The following is a 17,500-nucleotide window of genomic DNA, read 5'->3' on the forward strand; positions in this document are numbered from 1 at the left end:
ACAACAGGTTTTCGGGCGTCACGTTTTGGTGGTGTTTTGGGAAAGTGTGAGTGGATGGGCTCTTGACAGAAGCGGGAAGCGCAGGTAAGAGACGAGGAGAGGGGTCATTGGCCCGGGGACGGCTGTGGCGCCTGTCGGGTCTGCGTCTGTTTGAGCAGAAGATCCCGGCTGATAGCGCTGGCGTCGGGAAATATTACAAACACCAGCTTTTGAGGGATGATGCAAACGAATCATGAATCAGGCTTTCGAAAGAGTCAATTAATCAGGCATGAAAAAACTAATACAACTAATACAACTGATAAAGTAATATAACTAATGACTCAAACACGCCAGTAATGATCAAAAACAGAATTTACAAAAAAATAAATAAAAATAAACCCGAAACACAGATAAATAATCATTTGAACACGCACGGTTAAAAATAACTAAAGCGCACCACTTTTACAACAGAAGATATCTGAACGTATAAAAACGTATACTAATTGAAAAATACTTTTTAATATGTATTTTATTAAATATTCATATAGAATTTTTCTTCCATAAAAAAAATCTGTATTAAAATATTAGTATAAAAATGACTGAATAAACTACTAAATCTAAAAATAAACTCAAAAATATGAAAAAATCTGGACTAATATATATATATGTATGTGTGTGTGTGTGTGTGTATATATATATATATATATATATATGAGAATTCTATTTTTTTATATTTATATTTTTTTATATATTTATTTATATTTAGAAATGTGTATATATATATATATATATATATATATATATATATATATATATATGAGAATTCCCTATTTTTTTATATTTATATTTTTATATATTTATTTATATTTAGAAATGTGTATATATATATATATATATATATATATATATATATATATATATGAGAATTCCTATTTTTTTATATTTATATTTTTATATATTTATTTATATTTAGAAATGTGTATATATATATATATATATATATATATATATATATATATATATATATATATATATATATATATACACATTTATAAATATAAATAAATATATAAATATAAAAAAATAGGGAATTCTCATATATATATATATATATATATATATATATATATATATATATATATATATATTAAAAAAATGTATGTATGTTTTAAATTAAAATCTTAAAAAAGTTAATTTGCCAGACAGGATATAAATAGATTCAGTATAAAATACAGTATACCTTTATAACATTATAAAAGTATTACACATTATCGTGCCAGAAAATCAAAAACTTGACCGCGTGTTATTAATTCTTTATAGAATTTATTACATTTATTTATAGGTGCCACACCCACGTAACTAGAATAAGTGAATAAATTACACAGCATGTTGATGCGTAGATGAATTAATAGCAGCCTGGTCCTCACGAGGTAAGCCTCAGATAACCTTCTGCCGGCGGCTGTCAATAACGTCAATAAATATAAACCGTGACCAACATCAATAACCATTTCAATTATCGTTGTGAGAATCTGAAGTGCGCATGAAATCGCCATAAAACACGGACAGCGTTTATTATTCTCCTGATGACAACATTTCCATTAAATAAAAGGACAAGTCTAGGTCACATTTTGGGGAACGATGACGGTTTAAAATATGTAGTAATGCACTCTGTGGGTGATGCATGCTTTTCTGTTTCTTCTTACCGTATAAATCACAGTAAACGCTCTTTATATAATCTATGATCATAGGCATCACGAGACGCATTGTAATGAGGGTTCCCTGTTTCTTTATTTATTTTTTAATCAGCGCAGCATACTGTGCACAGTGTGCTAATGTCCCCGAATCCACCGAATACCTGGATCATATTCATCAAAGTCTGCATAACAGAGACGCAACGGAGGAGATGAAAAGAGAGAGAGAGAGAGAGAGAGAGAGAGAGAGAGAAATATACATAATGTGATGTAATGTATTTAAAGCGTAACCGCTTCTCTTTTCGCGTGGAAACATTTCTTAGAGGAGTTCTCGGGGCACACATTTTAGTAAAGCTGGAATTTATTCAGAAAAATGCTCAAAAGATTCATTTAAGTTGAACTGAACATTTTTTAATATTCTTATAATGGGCAGAGGAAAAAAATAAATGTTAAATGCTAAATAAATATCTTCTGGATAGGCCATATGTTTTTAATAATTTTTTTTTTTTACAGTGACACATAGATTTATTTTTTATATATAATACTTATATGCATGTGCATATGTGTGTGTGTGTATATATATATTTTTTATTTTATTTATATATATATGTATATTTATATTGATATATATATATATATATATATATATATATATATATATATATATATATATATATATATACTAATATAAATATACATATATATATATATATATATATATATATATATATATATATATATATATATGTGTGTGTGTATATATATATATATATATATATATATATATATATAATGTGTGTGTGTATTTAATCTTATGTATTTATACATTTATACCAATAAATATTTATTCATGTTTGTAACATTTCTTTTAGATGCACCGTAAAAACCAATATGGCTTTAAGCAAATATTAAAGATGATAATATTATATGTTTATTATGTTATGTTTTATTATGTATTCATCATTGTATAATAATTGATTTTTCTGTCACAACACAAGAAAGGTATATATAATAAGAAATAAAGGAAATACAATAACATTAAGAACGATGAAAAATAACAAAATAGACAAAATAAATCAAATAACGATTTTTTTAAAATCAAATAAATATAAAAGAAATATATATTTTAAAATTAAATATAATAAAACGTAATATAGAATTTATATAACAATAAAGAAATAAAATAGATCTAAAAAAAAAATAAATAAATAAAAATATATGAATATAGTATATATCATTTTGTTAATTTTTTTTGGCATAAGCAAAAAGCATCGGTATATATGACAAGAAAACTGACAGCAATGTTCATTTAGTTTTTAAAGAACTGGTTTACGTTCTACTTTAATGAATGAACAAAGGATTATATCGATTTAGGAGTATGAGGGAAAATAATATGTTGTTTAAAACAGAACTTTTGATAAAAATGAACTTTATCAGTCCTTTAAATTTGTTCAGTACTGAGCCGAGGCTCTTTCTTGAGGTAAACCAACATGGAAATGGATTCGTTAGAGTCGATTGAATCACTCATCAGTTGATTCGTTCATCTCTGCTGTGATTTCCAGAGCGTGTGACGGTTTCCAGAGTTGTGTAAGAGCTGACGGGAAGAGTCCCGCAGGTCAAAGGGCTCTCTGAGCTCAGTATAAATATCAGAGCGGCGCCCGTCATGAGCAGAAGAACCGAGGAACCTCTTCAGCAGATATCATCCTCTACATCAGAACACAAGTGAAGATGAAGCTGACACGAGTGGCTCTCGCTGCCGCGGTGGTCGTGGCGTGCGTCTGCCTGCTCCAGACCGAGGCCGTTCCCTTCACACAGGTGAGCGTCATGTTAAACATCTCCACACGCTCCCCTGGTGAAACACATACAACATGACCTTCTGTGCTTCATCAGCAGACTGAAGAAACTGAAACGCCACAGGAGAACGAGCATCTCACGGAAACTAATCCAAATCTCCAGGTACGTAACCAGCACTTGTCTTTTAAATTTAATTGAACGGAAAACTTTTACATTCTTTATGTTTTTCCACTTATTATTTTATTTTTAAAAATTATATATATTTTATTTTTAAACATAATTACACACACACACACACTGTATATAATTAATAGATTTAAATCAGAATATTTTTGTACTTTTTATATTTATACACATACTGTATATAAGTAATAGATTTTATAAATATGAATAATTTTGAATTAATATTTTATATTTAACTAAACCTTTTATTGTATATTATTTATATTCCCATTATTATTCCTTATTGTTATTATTATTATTATGATTTTTTTTTTACATTATTTAATTTAAATCAAATTGAATGAAACAGTTTTTAATGTTGTATTATTTAATATAACTTTTTATCATTCATTATATTAATTTTGTTTTTAAATACATTTTAAGTTAATATTATTTTCTATTTTTATAATTTTATTTAATTCTACATTGGGTCATTTCAAGGTAGAAAAACTATATATATATATATATATATATATATATATATATATATATATATATATACAATAAATAATATAATTAATTAATATATATTATAGATTTTTTTACATTTTAATTGAATGTGTTTAGAAAACTTTAAAAATTATTTTATATAAATATGCAATAATTAATATAATTAATTAGCATGTAATATATGTATATATATATATTTATTTATTTTTGCATTTTAATTGAAAGTGTTTAGGAAACTTAAAAACTATATATATATATATATATATATATATATATATATATATATATATATATATATATATATATATATATGCAGTAATTAATTAATATGTATTATAATTGATTTATATATATATATATATATATATATATATATATATATATATATATATATATATTTTACGTTATTTTACATTTGTTTCCTCTCTGTAGTCCCTGTTCAGGGTGAAGCGTCAGAGTCATCTGTCTCTGTGCAGATACTGCTGCAACTGCTGCCGTAACAAAGGCTGCGGATACTGCTGCAAATTCTGATCCTGCGGCCGTTTCCCCAAGTCCTGTGTGCTCAGGGAAAGAGTTGCTTTGAAACATTAACTTATTTGGACTTCTGTCTTCAAAAACCCAGCTGAAATGATTTCCCTGCGGCGCCATGTTGTTTGAAACGGGTATAAATGCAGGCTTCGTGGCGGCGCGCACACCGCTTTGTTGAAGTTGCAGCTACTGAAATTGAACTAGCAATATGAGAACTCACCTACTTTTATGATTTTCTATGTTTTATACATGTATATATTGTTATTCCTGTGTGCGATGATTGTTCGGTAAATATGAAGCTTTTGGATGTTTGTAATAAAATGATTTTACGTTTGACTCGTTGTTGTTGGAGGTCAGTCTGTGGAGTCAATCTCTAGGGGGCGCTAGAGACACACACACACACACACACACACACACACACACACCTGTATAAGGCAGAAATGCTGTATTTGTGCACCTCAGAGAGATTCAGAGCCTACAGCAGAGATACCAGTTCTGTTTAAAACCCACCACCTTGACTTACATTAAATAGAAATTATATCAATTATTATCTTATTACAAAAATACATTTTATTATACTGTTAATACCCGCACAATATAATATTATTTTTTAATTATTCTGTTTTTTTAATTAGTTTAATTTTAATTTTTTAATTTAGTAATAAATATTATTTATTTTTAGAAAGAGAGAAAGAGTGTGCATGTTTGAGTGTAAAGCTATAATATTAATATTATATTTAAATTATATGTGTGTGTGTGTGTGTAAAATCATTAATAGTTAATATATATATCATGACTAATAAATGATATAATAGATATTAATGTAAATATTTTAATATAGATATTTTAATATAGATATTAATGCAAATATTTAAAATAAATATTATATGATTTTATATGCTAGGCAGTTGCACACAAATCGGTAAAAATAATAATATAATATTACTAATTATATTAATAGTTAATATATTTTAATAACTAATATATAATATAATATTAGATATTAATGTCAATATTTTACATAAATATTATTATATGATTTTATGATAGGTAGTTGCACACAAATCTGTAGAAATAATAATATATTACTAATTATATTATTCGTTAATATATATTAATAACTAATAAATCATATATTAGATATTAATGTAAATATTTTAATATTGATATTAATGTAAATATTTTAAATAAATATGATATATCTGCTAGACAGTTGCACACGCATCTGTAAAAATAACAATATAATATTACTAATTATAGTAATAGTTCATATATATTAATTACTCATAATAATAGCGGATATTAATGTAAATATTTTAATATAGATATTAATGTAAATATTTAAAATAAATATTATTATTTTTATGTTAATTAAAACTAACGAATTAACTAACGAAACAGCTTAATTACATGCACACCACTTTTGAGACTATTGTCAGCTTTTAATCAGACTAATGTATTTTTCATCAATACCTTTGACATTGAGCTTGTTGCAGTTTTCTGTGAAATACACGTGATGCTGCACAATTTCTTAGCCAGGCTTTGCATCACAAGGTCTATAAAACAGGTGTCTGACTAGCTTTTAGATCAGACACGGTGAATTTAGACACACTTTCTGAAACGGCCTCTCAAATCTCAACAGCTTTAACATCATGTATTATATATAATTCATACTGAACTTGTGTCAGCAACGTTATTCGGTGAGCTTGAGGTTCCTAAGCAGAATGGATGAAGACTTTAATCAAGGCAAACCACCAACGCAAACATGCCGCCTGGCTCTTCGTTACGTCGATTGCAGGCAGCACCTGGAGTCGTTAGTTTTAATTAGTACAAAGGAATGTTGGCAGTCGCTCTCGTTCCTTCTCTGTCCAGCTGATGAGGACCTTTTCGGTGACTACAGCTCGGAGAGGCTTATTCACTTTTTACGTTTCGGTTTGAAATTTGGTCGTTAATCGTGCACTTTATTTGAAATGAATCGCTTTCATTCGGTAAGCATGCATTAAATCGATCGAAAGCGGCAATAAAGTCGTTTTATATGTTTCATTAACTTTCTATTCATCTAAAAAACTTAAAATATATATCACGGTTTCGACGGAAATATTCTACAGTTTTTAAGCGACAGATGTCTGAATTCTGAAGGAAGGATGCTGAGAATGCAGCAGAATAAATTACATGTTACATTCGCACAGACAAAGGTTATTTTAAATTGTGATAATATTTCACAACTTATTTGTTCCCAAACCCCCGCTCCCTAATTATATCAAATAAATGAAGCCTTGGTGACCTGAAGGGATTTTAAATGGGTCGAAATGAAAAATATACATCATTCTTTGGTTGAAATACTTTTCACCCTGTCAAAATTTCAGCTGTTTTCAGGAGCGATTCTAGCCCGTGTTGCTTTAAATGCTAATGAGCTCTGCTGACCCCGCCCCTTTCTTCCATGGAGCGAGGAGCCGTTGCTAAGAGACTGTTTACTTTAGCCGCTGAACGACCCCGCCCCTTTCTTCCATGGAGCTAGGAGCCGTTGCTAAAACTGTTTACTTTAGCCGCTGAACTGGCTAACTAGTGCATTATTAGCAAAAGCTATTCGCAAAGATTCATAAAACGCCTTTATACTCACTTTTTCTGTAGACAAAACAGATCAGGAATGATTCGCGCGAAACGTAGACGCGTTTATGTAGATCGCTGATCGGCGCATTCCCTTCAGAACGAAATCCTCCGCTCAAATGCAGGGAGTAAGTGACGACTACTCTATTTATTATTACATCCAACAGCTAAACGCCTCAATCGCTTAATAGGAGACTTTTAGTCTTCCTCTGCACCGAAGTCAACTCGATGGAGAACTGATAACAGCTCCTTCCGGCCGTGTCTGAGGTAAGACGGTCTTGTCAATCAACTCTGGTGGGAGGGGCCTGTGCACAACTACGTCACTGAAATCTCACAGCAGGCCGATTTGAGAGGATTTTTAATAGCAATATATAAAAATACCTGGTGGATTTTGTCATCATAGAACGGATGTCCAAAACACACTCGGTGAAGCGAATTTAGCATCCAGTGACCCTTTTTAACCCCATGTTTTGAATGCTAATGTTTCTCTGGAAGACTCAGAATGTGATGCGCCATTTTTTTTTTTAGCCATAGTTAAAAGACGAGATTATTAGACTATGCTTGCATGCTGGTGCTCTTTTGTTGGTTTCGATCGTCCTCGTTTGTAAGTGGCTTTGGATAAAAAACATATGCTAGACTTTTATCCTTTTTAGAAGGTTTAGACCTCTTATTGTCGCGCGCAAAAGAGCTGGATGTGCGCAGAAAAACGCAGGAGTAATCGATGACAGCGTTTTCATTTCGAGGCGAGCTCTCCCTTTAAGAGCGTGACACCCCAGTAGTTTCATTGGTATGTAAAGTCTTATCTTGGCTCCAACAACTGGAGCTTCACGGCGGCGGCTCGTGGCTTCTGGCTCGTTCCAGAACAAACGCGTGATACGGGCTGTGCGATTCGGGTTCGGTCTGCTCTCTCCGTACAGGATATACTGTATCCAGTCCCTGCATTTCGCCATCTGCTCCTAATGCTGCACCGCATCTGCTCGGAAATTTTAACACTGGCCAAACCACATAACAGTGCTGAGATTAATATAGAATATAAAGGCCGGTCTCTCATGCATAATTTAGCACACGCATGTGTTTCACGGCCATAAATTGAGAGCGGTACTAAAAGGCGTTTTTATATGACTATGATATTACATCAAGGGACTCCTTTGGAGAACCGCATGCGGTATTTCCCGCTGTTTTAACGCTGCTTTACTTTAATCCCTGAAAGTCGAAATGCTTGATCGAGTTTGTGATGTAATGTAAACATAGCAGAGCCAATGAGACGCGCGTAGATAGAAAACACCTGGGTTTTTGGGTTATTTTTCGTACTTCACGAAGGTAATGACTGAAAGGTGGTTCGGCCAATAGCGCGCAGGCTCCCACGGAATCGACCAATCGTGGAACGCGAGGAGGCGGGATCTAAAGCGAACGTCGAAGCGATAAATAAGTAGCACGCCAGAAGGAAAATAAAGCCACAAATGCCGGATTTTAGGCGGTATGTATAGGGGATATACTTTCTAAAAAGAAACCAAGCACTATTAATAACGGTATTTCGGTCACTTTACTATAAGTTCATATTTCAGATGCCATATATGTAATTTTTCAGTTAGGTTTGTGTGTTGTTCAGCTGGAGATTGACTTATACTGCCATTTTCAGGTATACTGTTACTCACAAAGTAATGTTTTAAATGTATGTGCTGTTTCTAGTCCACCCCCTCAATCGTGCATAATCAGTCAATGCAAATGGCACATTTCCAAATCAAGGTTCATTGTTTGCTTGTTGTGTGAACTTCACCGACACTGAATAATTCACTCAAAAAGGGAAAAATTCTGCAGCCATTTACTCACTATACACCTCTATGACTTCTTTTATTTATGCGTGGAGCACAAAAGGAGATGTTTTGCAGAAATGCAGTTGTTAGACTACAAAGGGGACGAGAACGCAACAAAACGATCAACAAAACAATCAAAGGCGAACGTGTCGAGTGTGAAAACAAAGGGGAAAAAAATGCATTTTTATTTTTTATTCAAAAAAGAGACAATTTCAGATATGTTGTACATGCATTTTTTTTTCATTTGGGACCATTCAAAAACAGCTGAGTATTAAATTAAGTGTTATTTTAGTTTAATTAAGAACAGTTGTAATGATTTTAATTTAAATATTTTTAAAGATTTCAGCCATTTTTATTAGGTATAGTCATTCAAAATAAAAGTCGTTGTTTAAATGATATATGACGGTGTATAAATACAAACACAAGCATGTATATATTTAATAATAAAATTGTTTATATATTAAATAAAATGTAATAATAGAAATATACTTATGTACAAGTAAATATGTTTAATATATAGTATGTATCTATAATAAATAAACACACTACACATATATAAACATGTATATAAAAAAAAAAAAAAAAAAAAAATATATATATATATATATAAAATAAAACCATAGAAAATAAATAATATATAATAACTATAAAACAAATATATATATATATATATTTGTATTTTTATTTTTCTCTATGGTATTATTTTCTATATACAGAATATTTTATTCATGATATTTCATGTGCATTTTAACTGATCTCTGACAGGTGTCATCATGGGACATTCTGGTGCCTTGCACCGAAGAAAGAGATTCCTCCAGATTCAGAACGTCGTGAGGGTGAGTAGATGATTTTCTCATTAGGGTGAACTACTCCTTTAAGACGTTCCATAAGCTTGCTCTGGGATGCAGTGCAGGTGATTGTGAAGTAACACAGAGGGGCAGAATGGTCTAATATTAGTGAGTCACAGCACTGCTTTGTTCTTGCTGACTACATCACTTCAGTAGGCAAATGCGTGCAGCACCGCTTCTGCACAAATAACTCAAAGGAAAGCAAAAAACAAAACAAAACGCGGCTCATGTATTCCTCCCCTCTCCCTCTCTCTCTTGTCCAGCTGTCTATCGGTGCATGGCCTCTTTCATTTCAATACAAGAGAAGAAAAAAAAAAAAAAAAAAAAAATTGTCTATTCATTTGTCTCGACCAACATGCATTATAGTAGCTGTTCAGAATGTGCAGAAGATAAGAAAAACAAGACAAGATGTTTGTAGACGTGCTCCTGTGGGACAGGAGAGATTGAATTTGCAAGTATAGGGTGAGTTCTGCTGAATATATAAACAATTACTGCCGCTCTTCTGTCCCTGGGAAAACTATGGAAACAGTCTATAATTTTAAATGATGTAATAGCTTTAACTTTTAATTACTTTTTTCTCATTTCTAAGGGTGTCGAAAGGTTAACTTTTGGGTTTGTGCCCTGACTTTATAACTTCCCCTTAATAGTAAGTTGTTTAAAAGGTGTTGAAATCATGGACATTCAACTTTGCAGTTACCTCTTTTTTTATGTGAACAATTTGTATTTGATATATAAATATATATATATTTTTTGTTCTATTTTTACATAACATAAAGTAATTGTAAAATAATCTTTAATATGTAATATAGTATATTTCAATAATTTTATTTCAATATTTTTATTTACAAAAAATACATGAATTAGAAATTAAATTATTTACATTTTGTATATAAAAACGTTTTAATATTGTAGAAGTACATCAAATTCATAAAAATGTATTATTATTATTTTTTTAATTATTTACAATTATAATCTGGAAGCAAGTACAGTTTATGAAAATCATTAAATAATTCATTTACATATGAGGCTGGCACATATCCGATTATTAAATCTTCTATAGGCTAGAAAATAATTTTTTAAATAATTATTTTGTCATTAGAAAATATAATCACATTTTTTCAGAAAATGTAAATTTTTATACCATAAAAATCATTTTCTTAAAATGTTGTTATTTCAATGAGAGCCTGGCACATATTTAATATATTAGACGAATACTACTACTACTACTACTAATAAATAAATAAAGAAAATAAATATTATTATTATTTTATTTTTACTTATTACAATATTTCACTACAATTCAAATAAAATATTGTTTTCTACAATAATCTGAGAGTAAGTGCATTTCATCAAAATAGGCACAGGTTAAAACATCTTCTATAACATAAAAAAATTAATAATTTTTATGTCGCTTGCTGTATCAAAATGCCCGCGTACCCAGTATCCCAACATTACAAAAAGGCACTCTCACGGCAGAATAGTGCAATTTCAGCATCTACCAGCAACGGCCAATTAACCTCGACCTCTTTGTTCAGAATTCATATAAACTGTCCATTCTGAATGTCAACCAAAATCAGTTCCTGCAAACACAGTGCACGTGATTTTGACTCGTACAGTGAGAAATTAAAGAAAGGAGTAACACACATGCACCTCAGTACCGCCAGGGGAGCTGTCCTAATTACAGTCTCTGCTCTTTTGTATTCGCTCCATCCTGCGTGATCATTTGTAAAACTGCCTTACGCAATCCTCATCTGATTACTCGGAGGTTTAGGGAGCATCTGCACACGTCTTCAAAGCAGCAGCTTAATGGCAGCAGCACAGCGCATTAAGCAATCATCTCGCGCGCCTCCGAGGAACTCGTGCAAGGTGATCCGGGGCGTCTTCTGATCGCCATGATGATTCAGCGCGCCTGTGGCTATCACAGGATTTGCATTAATGCCGAAGACGCGCGTCCGCTGCAGGGTTGGGGAAAAGTTCGCAATTTAAGAACTGATTACCTTTTGATTCGCGAGTCTGGAAATGAATCGAATCGGTCACGTCCAACAGGATGTCGAATCGAAATTTGAAATGGAAACGGCAGGAAACGACGTTATTAAATTGCATTGCAGTGAAATTCAAGTCACGCAACTCTCATTTGTCCAACACGAAGCAAAAATAGTGTTCGCTTTACTTTTTAACATGTTTGATGCTCTCAGTAAATTGGAGCGTTGTTCTTTCGCAATGGTCCACAAAAGGGGGTTTGAGTTAAATTATTAAGAGCAATGATATTAAATATAGAGATATTAATATTAATTAAACGTTAAATAATACATTTTTGATAAAATAAAATATAAACACGCTGGATTAAAAGCGCATTAGATTAAAAAGATTATTTATGTATTTATTTATTTAAATACACTTTTTTAAAAATATAAAGTGATTACCAATATAATAAAAAAAAATTTATCATAATTTGAGAATTAATCCATATTTATTATATATATTTTAAATGAATTGGAAAACAGACAAATAGTTTATTCATCACCAATATAATAAAATTATAAAAAAATTCTATCATATAAAATTGTGTAAGTATTAATGTTTCACATTTTATTTATTTATATTATTTTTTATTTTAATGTATTAAAAGTAAGAGGCTACACGTATTATATACTGCAGTGTATATACAAAATAATTATAACAATAATAATAATAATAATAAACATTTTTAAAAATGATAATATAAAAGTAAGTCAGTTTCTTAAATTCCCTAAAATGTCCCATTATTTATATATCTAAACACATGCTTAAAAAGCACTTCAGGCAGTTGGAATAAATTGCACTATTAGATGCATACGTTTGAAATCCAGCTCCGCATGCTGTTTTGCCAGCTCAAAACAAATTCAGGAACTGAATTGAATGTTCTAGGCAGTCTCAATTCAGACTTGGCCGCATCGCAATGCTAGTTTGCTGAGTGGGCCTCGGATGAGCGCTAGCCGTCCGTTCCAATGTCTTTTTTTGTGCATCCGCGCCCCACCGGAGCTCCTTTGAGTTATATCCATGCAGGGGTGCAGAGACACCTAAACAAATGGGTCTTTGGTGGAATTACGCATGCGGCTCCGCTGAGCGCCGTCCCGCTCGCTGACTCAGCTCCCGCGAGGACGCCGCTTTTTATAGGTGAGCAAGCAGCCCCCCCCCCTCCACCTGCCCGGCCCACTTCATCATCCCGGCGCTGCTCATCGACTGCAGCTGCCATCTCCACGTCTCCAGCCATCTGCATTCACACACGCTCCCTCCGAAGAGTTTCCCAGCCGCCTGTGCTCAGTCCAGCGGACAGCGCCAAACGGAGACTTCGAGAGCGCTAGAGTAGTCCACATTTTTGGCCTTGAGAGTGATTTGCAAAACGTGTGGCATTATTTAAAGGAATACTTTAGCAGAAATGAAAAATCTGTCATTATTTACTTACCCTCATGTAGTTCCAAAATCATTTTTATATTATATTAGTCCGATGGATTTGTAATCTGCTGCATTAACTACACACACATTATAGATTTATATGCAAGTATATATTTTTTTGTTTTTCATCAGATTAAAACTTTGTGGCAATCACTTTGATTATGAACAATTGTATATCTTTAAAGAATATGACCTCTTTCAGTTTTTTTTTTATATTATGTGTTCAAATCTGGACAAAACGTTTCATAACAGTGTTCATAACAATGTCCTGTTAAAAGTAGTACCAATATTTTAAATGCATACACATTATTATATATTACATTACATATACATATAAATACATTATTCTACTCTGTTCTATTTATTATATTAAGACAGTAATGCAACAGATTCTTAAGTCATATTCAGTAAGCTCTCTAAGATATTAATTATTTACATTACATAGTAAACATCAGAAATAATGTATAATATAGTACAAAAAAAAATAAAATAAATAATAATAAAAAAAAAAAAAAAAAAAAATATATATATATATATATATATATATATATATATATATATATATATATATGTGTGTGTATATATATATATATATATATATATATATATATATATATATATATATATATATATATATATATATGTGTGTATATATATAAATATATTAAGAATCTTAAAGTTAAACAATAGATGTTTGGACCAAAATGCAAAAGATATTTTATTTGTTCACATCAGATTAAATAAATGTGACCGTGCATAATTTTTATTTTTCATTCAGGTAGAGATTTTTTTTCTCAATGTAAATGCATGTTGACATTAACCACATATAATTTTGTCTGTTATTTATTTCTTGATTGACATTAACTTTACCTAGGGAGCCACAGATTCCTTTCAATAATAGATAAATACTATTATATTCAACATTTTTATGCCTTGAGAGTGATTAGCAAGGACATTACTGATTTTTTTATTTTTTTTTCCCCTGTGGTATGAAAAGCCCAAACTATATTCAATAAGCACGGCTATCTTGTCATAATCATTTCATCTGCTTTGTATTTCATACTGACATACGAAGAGCTATGTGGAATTATTAGCACATTTTATGTTTCTTTAAAACATCTTCCGGTTCTCCGACAGAAAGCAGCGTATCACCCAAAGCCACCAATTGTCCCGAAAGCTTGTTTCCCTGCCTCCACTTGTGTTGAAGAGTCTGTCGGGCTCGTGATCTCCAGCAACGCTCGTCGCACGCGAACACGACTCTCTTCTTCCTCACAATGCAGGCCACAAAACTGCAGTCGCCATAAAGCCCAGCTTTGCCGGGAGTGTTTTGTATTCCGTCATCATTCAGGCTCAGGAAGGTTTTATGAGGTGCTTCGTTTCCAAAGAAATATGTCTCTCTCTCTCTATGGCTTTTAGAGCTCCCCAAATCCACTCTTAACGGCACGCTCCGCGGCCCAGACGTCTCTTAGATTAAAGCAGAGCGATCCAAATAGCTCACTAGCACTTTCCTCTCACACTGCAATGATTTGCAAACTGATTACCACGTTGGACCAAACAGCCTCCGAGTGCGACGTCTTATCCTTTTATTTTTTTTTTCCCTGAGAGAGAGGTGTGTAACGAAGATGGAGGAAGAGACAAGTACCGGCGAATAGAAAACGATGAGGAAATTAGGGGAGCGCATAGAACGAGACGTTCAATAGGCCTCAGATGAGGGCTTCGAGCAGGAAGGAGGCTGGAGGAAGAATTGGATCTTATCCAGAAATTGATAACGGCGTGCCGAACGCTTAACTGGAATAACAGGCGAATGAATAGAAAGGATTGAGGGAATGAAGTAAATAAAAACCACGGAGGCCTCGTAATGCGAGCGCGTCGGGTGATGGGTAAACGCGGGAGGAGGACGGGAAGAGGACCGGATTCGTTTAAAGAAACGCCGGAGTGATTCGATGATGGAGTGGTCTGGTGGGGGCTTTCGGAATATATCTACATTCCGTGAAATTCCAAACCGGGACGGTCGTCGTGACGATTAGAACACGGCTTGTTTACAAGTATCTTTACGATTTCTGTCATTTTAAAAAATTTCTTCAAATTTAAATTCAAGCTTCCCCAGAGAGCCCATTTTAGATATTGAACTTTCATTGAACTTTGTGTTTTTTACCAATAATAATAATTAAAAAAATATAACGTCAACAACTGCAGCTTGATTGAGATTAACTGGAATGCACTCTTGAAGGGATCTCCAGGGCTGCGGTTATTTGATAAAAAAAAAAAAAACACAGCGTCACGAGCAATTCATACATATTTCATTCAGTCATTTGTACTATTTAGCACTATATAACCCCAGTGACAGGTAGTGGTGGGGTTGTGTGTAGGTCATTCATACGATTTCATACGAATTATGTAGGAATTGCTGTGAGACCGGGCTGAAAATATAATAAAAACAGTGAAATTGTGATTGTTTTTTTTATTTATGTGAACGTATTCCAAAATGTAATTTAGTCCCGCAATCAAATCTGAATTTTCATCATCATTTCTCCAAGATTTCTGATTATTATCAAGGTTGAAAACAGTTGTGCTGCTTAATATTAACCACATTTTGATTAATAGGTTTTTAAAATGTAATCTTTTGTAACGTTATGCGAAAATATTATTATTATTATTATTATTATTATTATTATTATTATTATTATTAAAAATGCCTTCACTGCCAATTTTGCACTCTTACTGAACAAAACTTTGTTTATAAAAAACAAAACAAAATTTTAGATACTTCAAACTTATGATTTAATGAAAATATTATGTTTCAGAAATAATAATTTTAAGCACCACAATGAAAGCGCGGTACCCAATTTATTAGTTTATTTATTTTTAATTTACGTTTATTTGTCAGGGACAGTTTTGAACCATGGAAATAAATCGACGTGATTAAAAAGAAATAAATGTGAATAAATAGAAAAAAAAACCCATGAATGTTTAATTTCGAGGTATAACTGTTCTCAAATTTGATTTGGCTGCTAAATGTTTCATTCTTTAGAGAAAACGAGTTTTTGAGACCACTCCCCATCGTGGCGAACGCTAACCGAGTAAAAGCGCTTTTCTTAACAGGACATAACCGTTTATAAATTGAAATAAAAAGCTCTAACATCACAACTTATAATTTGACGGCAGGATTCCGATGGCCGTGAAAGCAGTCTGTCATCCAAACACACTTCCTCAAATGGACTATAAGCGCAAAATCATTCAGCGAATTCAGAATCCGAGCCATTTAGGCTGCCATCCCTCCACGCAGGAGGTGTATTTACCCTCAGTATAAGGTCCAGCTATGGTCCAGGGATCTCAGGTAATTTGAGCGATTACGCCACGTGGGCCGAGCGCTCTGGGAAGGCTCCCTGGTGAGGGATCGTTTCCCCGGCCTGTTTAGAGAAGCTGGCAGCTGCTTGAAAGATGGATGGAGCCTCTACACCTAGCTGTCTGTCTCTGATCCGCTGCCACCCAAGGTCAGCCAGCCGGGAGGAAGAGGAGGAGGGAGAAACAAGCAGAATCCTGAGCAAACCGTGCAAAGAAGACCCTTTTTTTTAGTTTTTTATCTCGGATGGCTAATTTTGCCGGGCTTTGACCCCATCGAACCGGGGAAATATTACGAAGAAAAGTACTGGAGGCCGGGTTACGCGCTGTCTTTTGCCGTCGCGGACAGATCTCCGTCCTTAAATAGCGGGATTGTAATGACGGGGTTTGCCGGATCCGGAGAATGAGCCGCGAGATGAGAGAGAGAGAGAGAAAAGATAATAAATAGATGACACTTATTGCCGTTCTGTCATCCTTGCTGGTTAAACGCAACAAACGGCACACTCTTTCTAGTCTGATTGACAAACTGGATGATTTGATGGAAAAAAAAACTAAAAAAATTGAGTTAAATTAAAAGGTGGGCCCATCTGGGACTGTCAAAGAAAAATAAATATTAATATGATTAAATGCACAATAATCCAATTAATTTAATTACAAAGTAATCATATTGTCATGTTAATATTTCCTGAAAACAACTACTGAAGGAGGGACGATATTATATAAGGGCATTAATGTTGCAGACAAAAAATACTGATATTGACATTTTTTTAAATGTTGAATTCGATTTGAT

At 32.6% G+C, this 17,500-nt stretch overlaps 2 protein-coding genes and 1 long non-coding RNA gene across 5 annotated transcripts in view; all 3 read left to right on the plus strand.

Annotated features, from left to right (window-relative positions):
* Positions 1-596, plus strand: part of LOC122360719 (upstream stimulatory factor 2) — a 21,738-nt gene extending 21,142 nt beyond the window's left edge. For both annotated transcript variants that reach the window (XM_043261545.1, XM_043261543.1), the window contains exon 15: positions 1-596. This exon is cut by the window's left edge. The gene's annotated coding sequence lies outside the window, so the exon portion shown is untranslated.
* A 2,753-nt stretch (positions 597-3,349) lies between these two features.
* LOC122360721 (hepcidin antimicrobial peptide) lies at positions 3,350-5,000 on the plus strand. Of its 2 annotated transcripts, none has more exons than XM_043261548.1 (3): positions 3,350-3,485; positions 3,561-3,626; positions 4,569-5,000. In XM_043261548.1, the coding sequence occupies exons 1-3, from the start codon at positions 3,399-3,401 to the stop codon at positions 4,665-4,667; spliced, it is 252 nt and encodes an 83-aa protein (XP_043117483.1). In that variant the 5' UTR covers positions 3,350-3,398; the 3' UTR covers positions 4,668-5,000. The 2 variants fall into 2 exon arrangements, with proteins under 2 accessions (XP_043117483.1, XP_043117485.1); XM_043261550.1 differs by having other exon boundaries at positions 3,564-3,626.
* Positions 5,001-8,615: 3,615 nt separating this feature from the next.
* Positions 8,616-15,272, plus strand: LOC122360700. The gene is made up of 3 exons (XR_006252831.1): positions 8,616-8,748; positions 9,851-9,921; positions 14,506-15,272. It is a non-coding gene; the product is annotated as an uncharacterized LOC122360700 (long non-coding RNA).
* The last annotated feature ends 2,228 nt before the right edge of the window (positions 15,273-17,500 follow it).

Source organism: Puntigrus tetrazona, chromosome 16, assembly GCF_018831695.1.
Source record: "Puntigrus tetrazona isolate hp1 chromosome 16, ASM1883169v1, whole genome shotgun sequence".
Classification (NCBI taxonomy): Eukaryota; Metazoa; Chordata; class Actinopteri; order Cypriniformes; family Cyprinidae; genus Puntigrus; species Puntigrus tetrazona.

Excerpts from the sequence above, each read along its gene's own strand:
- LOC122360721 (XM_043261548.1), top strand. The coding sequence starts at position 3,399 with ATGAAGCTGACACGAGTGGCTCTCGCTGCCGCGGTGGTCGTGGCGTGC. Across the intron at positions 3,486-3,560 it reads AGGCCGTTCCCTTCACACAG|CAGACTGAAGAAACTGAAAC; the intron begins GTGAGCGTCATG and ends GTGCTTCATCAG. Across the intron at positions 3,627-4,568 it reads AAACTAATCCAAATCTCCAG|TCCCTGTTCAGGGTGAAGCG; the intron begins GTACGTAACCAG and ends TCCTCTCTGTAG.